The 15,086-nt window shown below is 40.3% G+C and overlaps 1 protein-coding gene across 1 annotated transcript in view; it reads right to left on the minus strand.

Moving 5' to 3' along the window:
- Positions 1–3,930: 3,930 nt before the first annotated feature.
- Positions 3,931–15,086, minus strand: part of IMPA2 (inositol monophosphatase 2) — a 74,775-nt gene continuing 63,619 nt past the window's right edge. Inside the window, exons 6-8 of the mRNA XM_072604207.1 lie at positions 6,900–7,008; positions 5,573–5,724; positions 3,931–4,540 (exon numbers count right to left, since the gene is read on the minus strand). Of these exons, the coding sequence (XP_072460308.1) occupies positions 4,425–4,540; positions 5,573–5,724; positions 6,900–7,008 (377 nt within the window). The 3' untranslated portion in view covers positions 3,931–4,424. The remainder of the gene's footprint in view (positions 4,541–5,572; positions 5,725–6,899; positions 7,009–15,086) is intronic.

The following is a 15,086-nucleotide window of genomic DNA, read 5'->3' on the forward strand; positions in this document are numbered from 1 at the left end:
TGCTGGCTGGGTGGATCTGGAGGCAAGGTGGGGGTGGAGAGGATACTCAGAAGTCTAGTCACTGGCTGGGAAAATGCCCAGAAAAGGGAAAAGAAATAAGACTATAGAAGGTTACTTTCTTGGTGAACAGGCATTTCCTCCCTTCCTTTCTGATGAGGAAGAACAATATTTACCATCAGGCAAAGACACAGAAGTCAAGGCTTCTGTATCCCAGCCCACCCAATGGGCTCAGGCCATGGAAGAGCTCAAAAAGGATTTTGAAAATCAAGTTAGAGAGGTGAAGGAAAAACTGGAAAGAGAATTGAGTGACATGCAAGCAAAGCATGAAAAACAAGTAAACACCCTGCTAAAGGAGACCCAAAAAAATGCTGAAGAAAATAACACTTTGAAAAATAGGCTAACTCAATTGGCAAAAGAGGTTCAAAAAGCCAATGAGGAGAAGAATGCTTTCAAAAGCAGAATTAGCCAAATGGAAAAGGAGATTCAAAAGCTCACTGAAGAAAATAGTTCTTTCAAAATTAGAATGGAACAGATGGAGGCTAGTGACTTGATGAGAAACCAAGAAATCACAAAACAAAACCAAAAGAATGAAAAAATGGAAGATAATGTGAAATATCTCACTGGAAAAACAACTGACCTGGAGAATAGATCCAGGAGAGACAATTTAAAAATTATGGGCCTACCTGAAAGCCATGATCAAAAAATGAGCCTAGACATCATCTTTCATGAAATTATCAAGGAAAACTGCCCTGAGATTCTAGAACCAGAGGGCAAAAAAAGTATTCAGGGAATCCACAGATCACCGCCTGAAAGAGATCCAAAAAGAGAAACTCCTAGGAACATTGTGGCCAAATTCCAGAGTTCCCAGGTCAAGGAGAAAATATTGCAAGCAGCTAGAAAGAAACAATTCAAGTACTGTGGAAGTACAATTAGGATAACATAAGATCTAGCAGCTTCTACATTAAGGGATCGAAGGGCGTGGAATAGGATATTCCAGAAGTCAAATGAACTAGGACTAAAACCAAGAATCACCTACCCATAAAAACTGAGTATAATACTTCAGGGGAAAAATTGGTCTTTCAATGAAATAGAGGACTTTCAAGCATTTTGATGAAAAGACCAGAGCTGAAAAGAAAATTTGACTTTCAAACACAAGAATGAAGGGAAGCATGAAAAAGTAAATAGCAAAGAGAAGTCTTAAGGGACTTTACTAAAGTTGAACTGTTTACATTCCTACATGGAAAGACAATATTTGTAACTCTTGAAACTATTCAGTATCTGGGTACTGGGTGGGATTACACACACACACATGCACACGCACACGCACACACACATTAGAGACAGAGTGCACAGAGTGAATTGAAGAGGATGGGATCATATCTTAAAAAAATGAAATCAAGCAGTGAGAGAGAAATATATTGGGAGGAGAAAGGGAGAAATGGAATGGGGCAAATTATCTCTCATAAAAGAGGCAAGCAAAAGACTTATTAGTGGAGGGATAAAGATGGGAGGTGAGAGAAAAACATGAAGTTTACTCTCATCACATTCCACTAAAGGAAGGAATAAAATGCACACTCATTTTGGTATGAAAACCTATCTTACAATACAGGAAAGTGGGGGAGAAGGGGATAAGCAGGGTGGGGGGGATGATGGAAGGGAGAGCATGGGGAGGAGGGAGCAATTTGAGGTCAACACTCATGGGGAGGGACAGGATCAAAAGAGAGAACAGAAGTAATGGGGGACAGGATGGGATGGAGGGAAATATAATTAGTTCTTACACAACACGACTATTATGGAAGTCATTTGCAAAACTACACAGTTATGGCCTATATTGAATTGCTTGCCTTCCAAAGGGAAGGGGTGGGGAGGGAGGGAGGGCAGATTGGCAGACAGGGGCAATCAGAATGCTCGGTGTTTTGGGGTGGGGGGAGGGGACAAAAGGGGAGAAAATTTGGAACCCAAAATTTTGTGAAAATGAATGTTAAAAGTTAAATAAATTAAAAAAATAAAAATAAAAAAATAAATCTCATGAGAAGACTATGCCATCAGATAAATGAAAAAAAAAAAAAAGAAATATCCTTGAAATCCAGGAGTAATTTCTACTCTTCCTCATCTGTGTGTATGTGTGTGTGTGTATGTGTGTGTGCATAATGTATATATATAATATACAAATGTATGTAAGATATATTATTATATATTAATGTAACATATATTACATACACACATGCATACATATATGGAAACCACATACCATTTGTAAAGAATCCTGTCCCACTAATCACTCCCATCATCCTGTGCTATTAAAGGCTTTGGGGGTCCTGCTTTGGAAATTTCCTCTGCTCGCCTCACAGCTACTCTTCCCTCTATTTATACCCTATAAGTTCTATCACTTCTGTGAAGTTTTCTTTAAAGGATCTAGGTCTTCAACTCCCTGTGGGCGGGGACTGAGTCTCACATAATATTTCTGTTCTTCTCTCCTGCAGGAGCATAGAGCACAGTGTCTTCCAAGTAAGACTGCTCAGTCACTACTGAGAGATTGAACATCTGTTGGATAAAGAGCTCCTCTCTTGATTCAACAGCACACTTATGTTTTGACTGATGCTATCATCCAGATAATCGCACCAATTTCACACTCCATTTTGCTGTGTAAATCCAGTCTTCCTGGGGTAGTTTCTCTGTATAAATCAGTTAGCCAAGTAAGTAATCTAAATGGGCTTGTAGCAAGAGGACATCAAACTGGGCTCTGTCCTTCCCCTATTCCAAATACTCAGTTGGATATGGCACCAAATGGCTGATTGACTTTCAACCTGGAGCCATGTGGGCACATCTGGTTTCAGTTCCTGGGTCCACCCTCAAGGATGCCCAAAAGGACAAGGGAAATTGAGAGATAGTGGAGGTAAGTGCTTATGGTAAGAAGGTCAAGGGATGCTTTTCTGGCATGGAGGGGAAAGAAAAGGCAGGAAATAATGTTAAAAACGAAAACAAAACCTTGGCCACTAGCAGACTACAAGAAAAAATTCAAGCACTGAGGCTATTTATATCTTGGAAGCTGAAAGTAAAGATTTGAAATTCTAAAAATAACCTTAAGGGAAAGTTTAAGATGTGCATGGGAATCTTGGTAATCATGGGAAATCCACATGCCCCTTTCTCCCATTATTCTTAAATTTGAAAATTAAGATACCTGGGCATCCAGAGTGACAAAATTTATTTTAATATCCTCATTTGGCTTGCTCTATCTTCTTAAAGATAACTTTACCTCCCACTGCCTCTGCCAAAAAAGGTTTTTTTAAGTCCCATGAACTGAACAAGGGAATCATGGTGACAAACCCTTCCCCCACCCAAACTCTCCCACCCAAAATCACTTTCCAGTAATTAATTTTGAGTTACTTGACATTACTGTATGTATAGTGCTTAAATTTTAAAGTGCCAGCCTTATTCCCCATTAAGATAACTTTCACAGTGGCCAAACAATATGCTGGAATCATCACATTTTAGAGCAGGAGGGGACTTTTAGGGATCCTCTCGTCCTGAGGTTCTTAACGTGGCATCTGTAAATTCGATTTGTTTTTCTTTACAATATTTTGATAAATGTATTTCATAATTGGTTTCCTTTGTTATCCCATGTATTTTATTTTATGTATTTAAAAGCATCATTCTGAAAGAGGTTCGTAGGTTTCACCAGACTGCCAAAGGTGTCAAGGACACAAAAAAGGTTAGGAAGTCTTCCTCTAGTCAGACTTCTTTTATAGATGATAAAAATGAGACCCAAAGTGGGGTAAAGGTATCTTAATCCACAGCATATTGCTAGTAGTTTTAATATGTATCTCTTTCTACAAGGTATACACGAGTGTGTATTAATAGAGTTTTGTCAGTCCTTCTGGGAGGCACCTAGAATGCTTCTATAATCGTGACATGGTTAGAGAAGAATAGTCCCATTATTTCGTTTTATTGTATTCTCAAGTACCATGTAACAGAGAACTGTGGGCACAAACATAACTGATTTATCTGCAGTTCTATGCTTTATTTACCTGAGATCTGCATTATTAAAAAAAATAGAAATTTAATTATTGTTGCATATGTCACAGGAGAATTAGGTGTCAGCTCCCCCTACTTCCTCCCCCCCACCAACATTCAGAACTTTTTTTGAACTGTGATTGTATTTTTAGAAAGAAACCAACCAGTATACAAACCAAACACCAAACCCTGGGGAAAGATATGTGGATTAAAGCAGGGAGGGCACACACTTTAGTTGAACCACCCCCTAAGTCCCACCCTGAGGGTAATTAGGAACAATAAACATTGGACACTGAAAGCAAGCTGTTAAAGGTCTTCTATCCTCCCAGAAAGCCATCTTGAAGTAGTACTACATTTCCAGAAAGGCAGGCTTGTGGTTGTATGCAGCAGTACTTCCTTCCTTCCTTTGGTCACTTCTCATCATCACGCCCATAATTAATAGTCTGTATTGCTTGAGCTATGAGCATAGCCATTTCTCTGGTACCTGCAGCAACCACTCTGCATGACATGAGATCAAGAGGCCCCCCTGGGAAAAAAAGAAGGGAAAAACAGATTGAAAATGCCTGGTGTCACACTAAATGTATTATTGTATAGTTATGGTTGTAGAACCAGGCAGGACCTGAGAGGCCATCTAGTAGGGTCCCTTTGTTTTGCAGATGAGGAAATTGAGGTTTAGGAAGATTAAGAGACCTTTACCAAGGTCCCATAGGTAGGAAGTGTCAGAGACGGAGCTGGAACCAAGGCCCTCGGACTCACTCCAGAAATGCTGAAGTCCAGCAACTCTTACTTAATGGACTACTCTAGATGCTGACTAAAAACAAAGTAGAAGGATTAAGCATTAAGGAGTATATATGTTCATCATTTCCTTCATATACAATAGAAATGAAGTATAAGTGCACAGGTAAACATGAAGGTAGCCAAGACTATCCTGAAAAATGTTTAACAACAAGCTCTCAGAAAAAAAAGTGGGTGACACTTTTGAGAAAAAATTCAGACTTCTCTGGTATGAAGGGTCAAAAAATTTTATGCAGAGGGGGAGGGGGCACACCTATCTGTGTGTATATGTTTTAAATAGGGGGTGTTACTGATTTCCTTGGACACTGTGTGCCTTTTGGCCACACTTGGTATATATCACGGTCATGTCATAGGAGTGAATCTGTAATGACAGTCAGACTGAAGATCTGATTAAAAGCTCTGAGACTATTTCCTTTCTCTTCAAGGGTCTGCCTGATATGGTCTCAGAGATGGTACATTTTTATCTCCAGGGAGAAAATGGAAGGGGAGATCTTCTGCTGGTTTGAGTTTTAATACAAACCTTGTTTGTAATAACTCTATTCCTTATTGGTAGTGATTACCCGTAGCTTTGGCTAACCCTATTAGGTTTCACCTAGTAAGAATATATAGGAAAGGGTAGCATTAGAACCCACTTGCCTGGGATGGCACTCCAATCAGGCAAACAGGAAAAACCATACCTGGAACTACTTTACCTTGTTTACATTCTCTTGCATTGCTAGGTAACAAAGGTGTAACAAAACCAAAGAAGGGGACAGTTACTTACCTGAAGTGTCTATCACAATACCACCGGCTTCCCTAATGATGACAGTGGCAGCCGCTAAGTCCCAACAATGCAAGCCAAATTGATAATATGCATCTGCTGCGCCAGAGGCTAGGTGGCACAAAGCCAAGGTAGAGCTTCCAATCACACGTACCCTGAATCATCATGAGAAAAGGTAAAGAATTATTTCCAGTTCTGGGAACACATACATACACACACACACACCCCCACACACCCACCCACATATGGAAAAACTCATCTGTAAATGGTAACAAGCTTCAAATTAGATTCTTTCTCTTAACTAGTTTGTGTCCTGATTTCATTAGATGTCATCTGTTTTCCTGTAATAAGCATCCAATAATTAAGAATGAGTCATAATATATCTATTAACAAGTCCTAGATTATGCCATGGCAGCAGTATGGTGGAGTGGTATGTGGTGCTAAGTCTGACATCAGTAAGAGTCAACTTCAGATTCTCCCAACTGTTACTAATGCTGGTCTGCTACATTAGCTTGGATTTGGTTTAGGCATTTTTGGATTAGCTTCTATGTGTGCATGCTGGCTTTCCCAGTGGAATGTGGGCTCCTTGAGGGTAGGGACTGTTTCATTTTTGACTTTGTATAGTGTCCAGCACAGTACCTGATACACTGTAGGTACTTAATAATTACTTGTTGATTCAATGATTTGAAATCCTTCCTTGGGCACTTATGAACTGTGCAACCCAGTGGGCAAACTACTTTACCTCTTTGAACCTATTTCTTTATCTGTAAAATAGGGCTAATATCCACAGCATCTATTTCACAGCTATAAATGGGAAAACATTTGTAAAGATCTCTGCAAATCTTTAGGTGCTACATAAATGTCAGTTACTATTATGAAAAGTTTGGGGTTTAAAGACAGAATGGCATCTGTGAAGAACTCCCTTAGCCTTCAAATTACTTTTCCTAATTGGTCATTACATTAATGGTCTGATGAAATCTTAGATCTAGCAACAAATCCTGTGACTGTTGATAGTCACCTAATTTTACAAAACTATGGAAACCTAGGTCAAAAAGGGAAGAGAAATCATCAAATGTGTCTTCCTTCTGACACCTGGCAGGATGCGGCCTATGTAATCTCTGACCTTATGGATCTCCAGGGATAAATCACGTATGCCCTGGTGCTTCCTGAAGCATTAGTCTGGGCTTCATTATTCTGATATAGCCCCTTTGTGGTTTCCCCAATTGGGATCCCCAGGGAATTAAGCAAGATTGGACAATTGGCACTTCTCTGCTCAATCACAGGACATTCTGGGAATTAAAAGTTCACTCCTAGAATAGAAAACTCATACCCATGAGCTTTAGCATGGAGTAACCTTTCCATGTTACTGAAGAACAATTTCAGAGTATCAGGATCACGCTTTGGACCAATTTCTGTTAAAACCAAAGCTTTTGAGAGATCTGTAATAAAAAAAAAAGCATACCCAGATTTAGACAAGCTGATGCAGAGTAAAAAGGGCAGACTTAGAAGTATAACACACACAATCATTACAACAAAAAAAGGGAAATGGAACTCTGAGTGATCGAATAACCAATAAGGATCCCACAAAGTAGAAAAAGAAACCATGCCTTCCTCTTCTAGCTAGAGGTGGGGGACTGCAAGTTCAGAAGGTTGCATGCTTTGTCAGATGTAGTTACTGTATCAGGTTTTGTTGATAATTGTTAATTATTACAAGAGATGTTTCAGTTCTGGAGTAGGAATGGGGTATATCCACAAAGGACAGTAAGGAAAAGACAAATGACATCCATAAAATTTATTTTTTAAAAATCCCAATCAATCAGAAAAGCCATTGAGAATCCTGACAATTTCTTCTAATTGAAATGCCTTTTTTCTTTCTCCAATTTCACCAGTGTATTAGAATTCTCAGCCTCTTATTCTTCAGAAGAATGTCTCATTTTTACCTAGCATATGTATGCTTTGCTTAAGAATAGAGATATGGTGAGGATAAATGAGATAAAAGAAAAAGCTGCCTTGTCAGTTTGGTTACTGTATTCATTATTATTAATTATTTCAAAAGCTGCTTTCTTTTTTTAGATTGCAAGGGGAACCACTTTGCTCTTTTCTGGGGATAATAACAGCACCTACCTCCCAGAGTTGTGAGGATCAAAGGCGATAATAGCTATGAAATGCTCAGCACAGTGCCTGACACATAGCGCTATAAAGTATTAGCTTATTATGACTTCAGTTGACAAATAATGTGAAAAACCCCACAAACTTTGCCAGTGAACTAAAAAATGGCTAAACTTTCCACTTTCTGAGACTGTGAACAAGTCAATTCTCATTTCCGGCCCTTCATTTCCTCATGTGTACAATGAAGGGGCTGGATGAGGTGATCTCTAAAATTACCTTCCTTTTAGCTCTACATCTATACTCCTTGTCCTAGATACTTTTTTTCTCTTTATTTTCACGAACCTGTACTATATAGAAGGAAAATGACTCCAAAATGTCATTGCCCAAATGCTTGAACAAATCCTAAGTCAGATCTGTCCTCACAAGGAGGAAAGAACTACCCTTCAAAGATTTTTTTTCTCTTTGCTACAATCATGCAGGTGGGAATGTTGTTTCTTACAGAGAGTAAGACTTTTTCCCTTCCCGAACATTCCCTTTTTTAGTAAGCATCTTAATATAAAATATTTCAAGGCTATTTATTCAACATAATTAGATATAACAAATGCAAGAGACCGTTTTTGAAACAGGATGTTTTCAAGGTGCATCTTCAAGATGTGTCCTTCAGAACAGGGAATGGACTATAGACAATCAGATTAAAATGCATCCACTCTCTTTAATGGTAGCTACAGTACCAGCAAGGCTAGAAAGGTGGACTGATGAAAGAGATTGCAGGTGGGTGGCACCTACGACTCTGCTATGTTATGTTTCTGTAGTGATCAAAAAGCAGTTTGCCCTTGGCTTTTCTCATACCTACACCCAAAAGCAAGGGAATTTAACAAATGTTGCAAGTCCCATCAGGCCTAATTGCTCAGGTACATGTAGCCTAACCAGGTGTGTACTTAGATTACAATAAAATAGACTTCCTGCTCCATGAAAAATTAATGCAATTAAACTTATTTTAATGAACTCAATTATATTACATTAGAAAGTAATTTAACAAGGAGGCAGACTGAGCATGTGAAGACAGTTTTTTCTCCAAATGTATCCTACCCTGGGAATTCGCTCCCTCTGCAATTTCAGGGACTTCCATTTTCTCAACTTCAAGCTTTTCTGTGAAATGCTTGCTCTATCACAGGATGCCAGCTGCCTTCAGGGCTCTGAGTTATTCAATGCCAGACACACCCAGAATTTTTCTGGGATCCATACTCTGTAAAAATCCATCACCAGGAAGCCTTGTAGCTGAATCTGCTGTTGCAACAACAGACAATGGAAAGGACTAATTCCAGGTGCTGATCATAATCTCCCAATGCTCCATCTAGATAAGATCTCAGTTAATTTATAGACACCTCACCCTGTGCCCACGTGGTATGAAGCTATGTTGGCATTTTCTTAGAAAAAGGCCTCCTTTTGAATCACATTTCTTTTTTTTCTGTGGTACTATTCAGTTTATGGTTTTTTGTGTTTTTTTAGTGGGCATAGTTCCAAGCCCATCTTTCAGCAATGCTTTTAGCCAGAGGCTTAATACATCAGTTAGACCAATTTCTTAAACTATTCTAAATGATCTTTGACCCACAAATCTTAGTTCATACCTTGGCAGGTACTACTGTAGTTATAGAGCTGGGGTAGTGGCCCTAGGAGAATGATTGAGGGGGAAGGTGGGGAAAGAGAGGGATTGGCTTTGAACAGAACACCAGGGATATGCAGGACAGGTGCCATGCGTATTAGAAATACCATGCTTCTACAAATAACCATGCTCCACATTATACCCAATTTCCAAAAGTCCCACACACTAGTGTATCTGGAAGTACTTCCCTCTTCTCCACCTAACCGAGAAAGAACCCTTAGTATCTTTCCCAACCAATTCTAAATCACTCTGGATAATAACCAAAATTCCTTGGGCATACAACACAACTTGGTGGCTGTGGTATACTCATCATATTCTAGGGTCCCCTCCCCTCTACACACTGCTTCCTTCTCCCTGAGGGAAATTTGCCTTTGCCATGATCTTCCCTTTCCTCTTTAATGATTTATGGCTTTCTTAATTCATCCCATATCCCACAGTCTCGTTCTCTCTCTCAGAGAGAACACACCTCCTTTCCCCCTTTCCTTCCTCTAGCTCTTTCAATTCTTGTTTAGTTATAGCAGGAAAACCTATTTTTTTTCTTATCTATCTTTCCTTATTCCATTTGTGACCCCCAAATTAACCTAAGTTAAGCATATGCATAGTAGTATTAGTGATACAACTTTATCAGGAAAAAGTCAAATCATATATTTTGAAGTTAAATTAGAGGGTGTCCCCAAAGTCTTAGTGCAGTTTTAAGTTATTAAAAAGTTTTAATATAAAATCCTAGGCTCTTAGAGGTATAAGAGATCACAGAAGTCATTTTGTCTAGTCTGTACCTGAACAGAAATTTTCTACAATATCCCTGATAAAAGTCATCCAAATTCTTCTTGAAAGTCTCCAGAGTTAGCAGTCATTTCCACTTTTAAACACTTCCAATTATCATAAAGCTTATTTTTTAATAGAACCAGCTAGATTCTTCCTATGATATCCATCTCTTGCTCCTAGTTTAGTTCTGACTCTTTGTGTCAAGTAAAACTAGCCTAACCTTATACCTTGAGTCAGGAAATCCTGAATTCAAATCTAGTATCAAATACTTACTAGCTGTACGACCCGAGGCAAGTTTAATCTGTCTGCTTCAGATTCCTCAACTGTAAAAAGAGGACAATAATTGCACCACCCTCCTAGAGTTGTTGGAAGGATCAAATGAAATAATGTTTGTAAAGAGCTTAGCACAGCACCTGGCACATAATAGGCACTTCATAAATGAGTGTTCCCTTTTCTATCCCTTCATACCTCTTCCAATTCAATTAAACAAATATTTATCAAATGTCTATTATGTACAAGAGTGAATACTAAGTACTGGGAATATGATAGATACAACCCACATCCAGATTGGGAGGTATTTACAATCACATGGGGAGGAATGCTATTATATATGATTCATGGGAGAGTAAGATGGGGGTAAAGGAGAAGTGTAAGCAAAGCAGCATAAGAAATTTGAGGAGGGAAATATCTCTACTGTCTGGGGGGTGGGAGTATAGCAGGGTGTCAGGAAAGACTTTGGAGAAGTGGTAGTATCAGCTGAGTTGGGTCTTAAAGGAAAGGAAGAGAGAGGAGGATGTAGGATAGAACCTTGAAGAGCACCAGCATCTTGGAGGGGAATATGGGGGGTGGGAAGGAGGAAGAAGAAAGAGGAGGAGGAGAAGGAGAAGAAGAAGAAAAGGAAGGAGAATGGGAGGGGAGGGACAGAGAGGAGTGGGGGGAGTAGGTGGACCGGTGGAAGGAGAGCCATGACAGTGTAATATCAAGGGGAATAAGGGAGGATAGGAGATCAAGAAGGTGATGCCTACAACTGTTCCTAGGGACTGAGAGCTAGGACAAGAGAAGAGCTGGGATCTAACTCAGTTTATAACAGGGCAGCTCCTTCCTTTCTATAGTGGGAATTGCCTCTTCTCCCTTACTGAGAAATAGAAAGTAGACAGAGCTGAGATGCGTTGGAATCAGTGAGCATTTGCATTTCAGAAATAGGCAAACACTGCAAATCAGGGTTTGGTTTTTTTGTTTTATTGATTTTCTAGACTTAAGGAAATGAAGGAAAAAGTGTTAATAATTCAAGCTAAATTTAAAAATTTGTCCTGAATGCTTTTTTTTTTTTGATGAGTCAGGTTTTTTTTGTGTATTTACCAGTATACCACCAGGACAGGACCTTGGGTCTGGAAGGAAGCTAATGAGAGGCAGGAAAGATGAAAAGACTAATTTCTCCTTCCTCCCTCTAGTAGTGAAGGATGCTTGAAGAGTCACTCTTGCAGATGCAGATCAAAAACTTTCCCTTCTTTCCTACTTAAGCAGACTTAAGTAAGCTAAGTAGTATGACTGAAAAGAATGCTTCCTTCCAAAAATTCCTCCTAACATTGCAGAAAATACTATAAATTTTCTATCAGAGTCATCTGTAAGAGAAGAGGATCAGTGATTCATCCTTTAGTGTGAATTAGCTCAATGACTTTGTTTCAGTGACATCTAGCTGAGGTGCCGAAGAGAATAGGAGTTGTAACGTGGTGAAAGGCAAGAACGAAAGGTTGCTACATAGAGTATATAAGAGATGTTAGATCTAGGAGACAGCTACAGTGGATGCTTTTGGACAACCAGAAGGCTAGAAAACAGGTACAAGAGTCCTGGGTGTCTGGTAGCAGAAGAAGGAGGTTATGAAACAGAAGAGGTGAGTCCAGGGATAGGGAATCTGTGGCCTCAAGGCCACATGTAGCCCCTAGATCCTCAAATGTGGTCCTTTGACTGGATCCAAACTTCACAGAACAAATTCCCTTAATAAAAGGATTTATTCTGTAAAACCTGAACTCAATCAAAAGGCCACACCCAAGGACTGAGAAGGCCACATGGGACCTCAAGGTTGCAGGTTCTCCACCCCTGGGTTAGTCAGTCATTCAACTTGCATTTATTAAATTCTTACACTGTGATAAGCTCTGGGAATTTCAAGAAAGGTAAACTCATTCCCTGCTCTCAAGAAGCTCACAGTCTAACAGAGAGACAACATGCAAACAACTATGTTCAAACAAGAAAGATGCAGGATAAACTGGGGGTAATCTCAGAGGGAAGGCCCTAAGGTGAAAGAGGACTGGGAAAGACTTCTTGTGGAAAGTGAGACTTTAGCTGAGATTTGAAGGAAGCCAAGGGGTGGAGAGATGAGGAAGGAGAATGTTACAGGCATGAGGGATAGCTAGAGAAAACATTTGGAGTCAGGAGATGGAGTCCAGGGTATAAACAACAGCAAGTAAATAGACTGAAAAGGTAGGAAAAGGCTAGGTCCATAGAAAACAGGGTGGAAAGGGATGAGGAAAAGGAATAGGCATGTAAAGGCCCAGGATCGTAGAGGAAAGTGAGGGAGTAGTGCTACTAGCTGGCATGAAAGGTATGAAATTCTTCCCTGCAGGGGATGATAATAACCCACCAAGTATTACTCACCAAACTTAGCAATGGTAGGCTGTGGTGGTTTAAAGAGCACAGCAGGAAGTCTGTGTGCCAAAGAGCTCGAGGAGTTGCATTTGCCTTAATGTACTTATGTGGTTGCAGCAGAATGGAAGTTTCTGGATCCCCGCCCCCAAAGCATGGGACCAGGGGATCAGTTGGAGTGACTGGGGGTCAGCTGGAACACCCAGACACCTTCTGTGGGTAGGCAGCCCTGGAAGTTCCAGGTGGAATTTCTGTCTGGGGCTGAGGCATTAGGAAAATAACAGGACTGACGAAACAATGCTGTCCTACTTCCTCAGATGATGAGGGAAAGAGGAAGGGAATAAGTATTTATAGAGCATCTACTATGTGCCAGGCACTGTGTTAATTATTTTTATAAATGGTATCTCATTTGATCCTTACAACAAGGCATTTTTACAGGTAAGGAAACTGAGGCAAAAAGAGATGGAATGGCTTGCCCAATACAACACAGCTATTAAATGTCGGAAGCTGAATTTGAGCCCTGGTCTTTCCTGACTCCATGCGCAGTGCTCTAGCCATTGCACCATCCTAATAACCACAATAAAAGGCCTTTGTCTTCTGGCGTCAGGAAGGGAGGTGGGAAAATGAATAGTGAAGAGGAAGCCAGAAAGAGAATCATTAAAAAAGCAAGTTGGAGTGGGATGTGGAAATGGAATGGCTGAACCTGAGTGCTCATTTCTATGTGTAATGCCTGGAATGGGGGGATGGCCCAGCCCCTCCATGGGCTCCAGCTACAGCAGAGGCTCCTCACGTTTTTGGGGCCTTGGGCCCCTTTGGACATCTGGTGAAGCCTATGGAGCCCTTTGTAGAATAATGTTTTTAAATGCATACACACAAAATTTAGGATTACAAAGTAAACCAGTGGTACACCCTGTAGTCCCCTACTGCTCAGGAGCCTGAGGCTAGGGGATCGCTTGAATTCAGGAGTTCTGACCTATAGTAGAGTCAAAGATGATCCATCAGGTTTCTGCGCTCAGTCCAGCATCAGTATGGCAACTGATGGAAATATGCTGCTTAAAAATGGGCAAACAAGCCCAGGTCAGAAAAATAGAGCAGGTTAAAACTTCCATGCCAATCACTGTTGGGATCAGATCAGCGAGTGGTCACTGCATGCTCAGCCTGGCCAAGACAAAGGGCCTCAGTCTCAAAAACAGTAACAGCCACCACAAGAACAAAGGAAATCAATTATGGTGAAATACAGTTAATAAAAAAAATGCTTAATTTCATGGATCCCAGGTTAAGAACCTCTGGAAAATAACTCCATGGAGCAGGCTCGGAGCTAGGGCCTTCTGGCATCCCATCTATCTAGGCTCTTTCCCTAATCCATATGTTGGATTAGGGCTAAAAGACCTGGTGCTTCAGGATGATACAGCCAACCCTGAATGGTTCTTTTGTCCCTGATAAGGGCATTTAGCGGAAGGTAGCTGCTTCATAATTGACCACTATGCTAGGAAGAACCACCCATATACTAGATCTTAAAGGGAATGACTCCATCCTCTTGACCTTTTTCTCTTCCTATCTGCAGGGAATGTCAGGACTCTTTAAGCCTCTCCCTGGAGGGGGCAGGAACCTTTGCAAACCCTAGCAGGAAGGACAAAATGATCACACATGGATGTTAGCATATTTACTGGTGGAGGTGAGCCTGAGACTAGATCTTCCAGCCCTAACTGACTCTTCTTCTTTGTATTTCCTTCCTGAGCATAGGGGAGTGAGCAGCAACCCTAGGATAGCCATTTCTAGCCTTGTGAGGGTGGGAGCAAAACTTTGTCCATTCAAGAGTTTCTGCAAAATGTTTTATGTTTTGAAGTTTTATTCATTCTCCCAGAGAATAACAGTAGTTATGTTTCTATTTCTTAGTTTTGTTAATGCAAGCTTGAGAGTGTATTGTATTTTTGGCACTTCTTTTGTTTGGAGGAAATAAAGTCTATCCTATACATATTAATTTTATACCTGAGCACCCTTCTAGTCCCTTTTTTGGGAGACCCTGTACATGATTCAGACCTAAGCTTTAAGTGATCCTGTCCAGAAAAAAACAGAAAGTAGAAGAAAGAGAGCCTCATCTCTCTCTTTGGAGACCAGACTTTCTTGGACTAAATATGGCCCATGTCCCATGGTCCAATAGGAGGGATCCTCTGGAGAAAGATGACTGAGTGTCCCAACCTTCCTGGGCCATGACAGTTATTCTGTGTATTCTTACACATGTACTTAGTACTTTGAGCTTCCTAAAAGTAACCTCTTCTTTTAAGTAAGTAGATTCAATTCAACAAGCATTTATTAGTTGTTTACTTGGCACCAGGCACT

This window comes from Notamacropus eugenii, chromosome 4 (assembly GCF_028372415.1).
Source record: "Notamacropus eugenii isolate mMacEug1 chromosome 4, mMacEug1.pri_v2, whole genome shotgun sequence".
In the NCBI taxonomy this organism is placed as follows: domain Eukaryota; kingdom Metazoa; phylum Chordata; class Mammalia; order Diprotodontia; family Macropodidae; genus Notamacropus; species Notamacropus eugenii.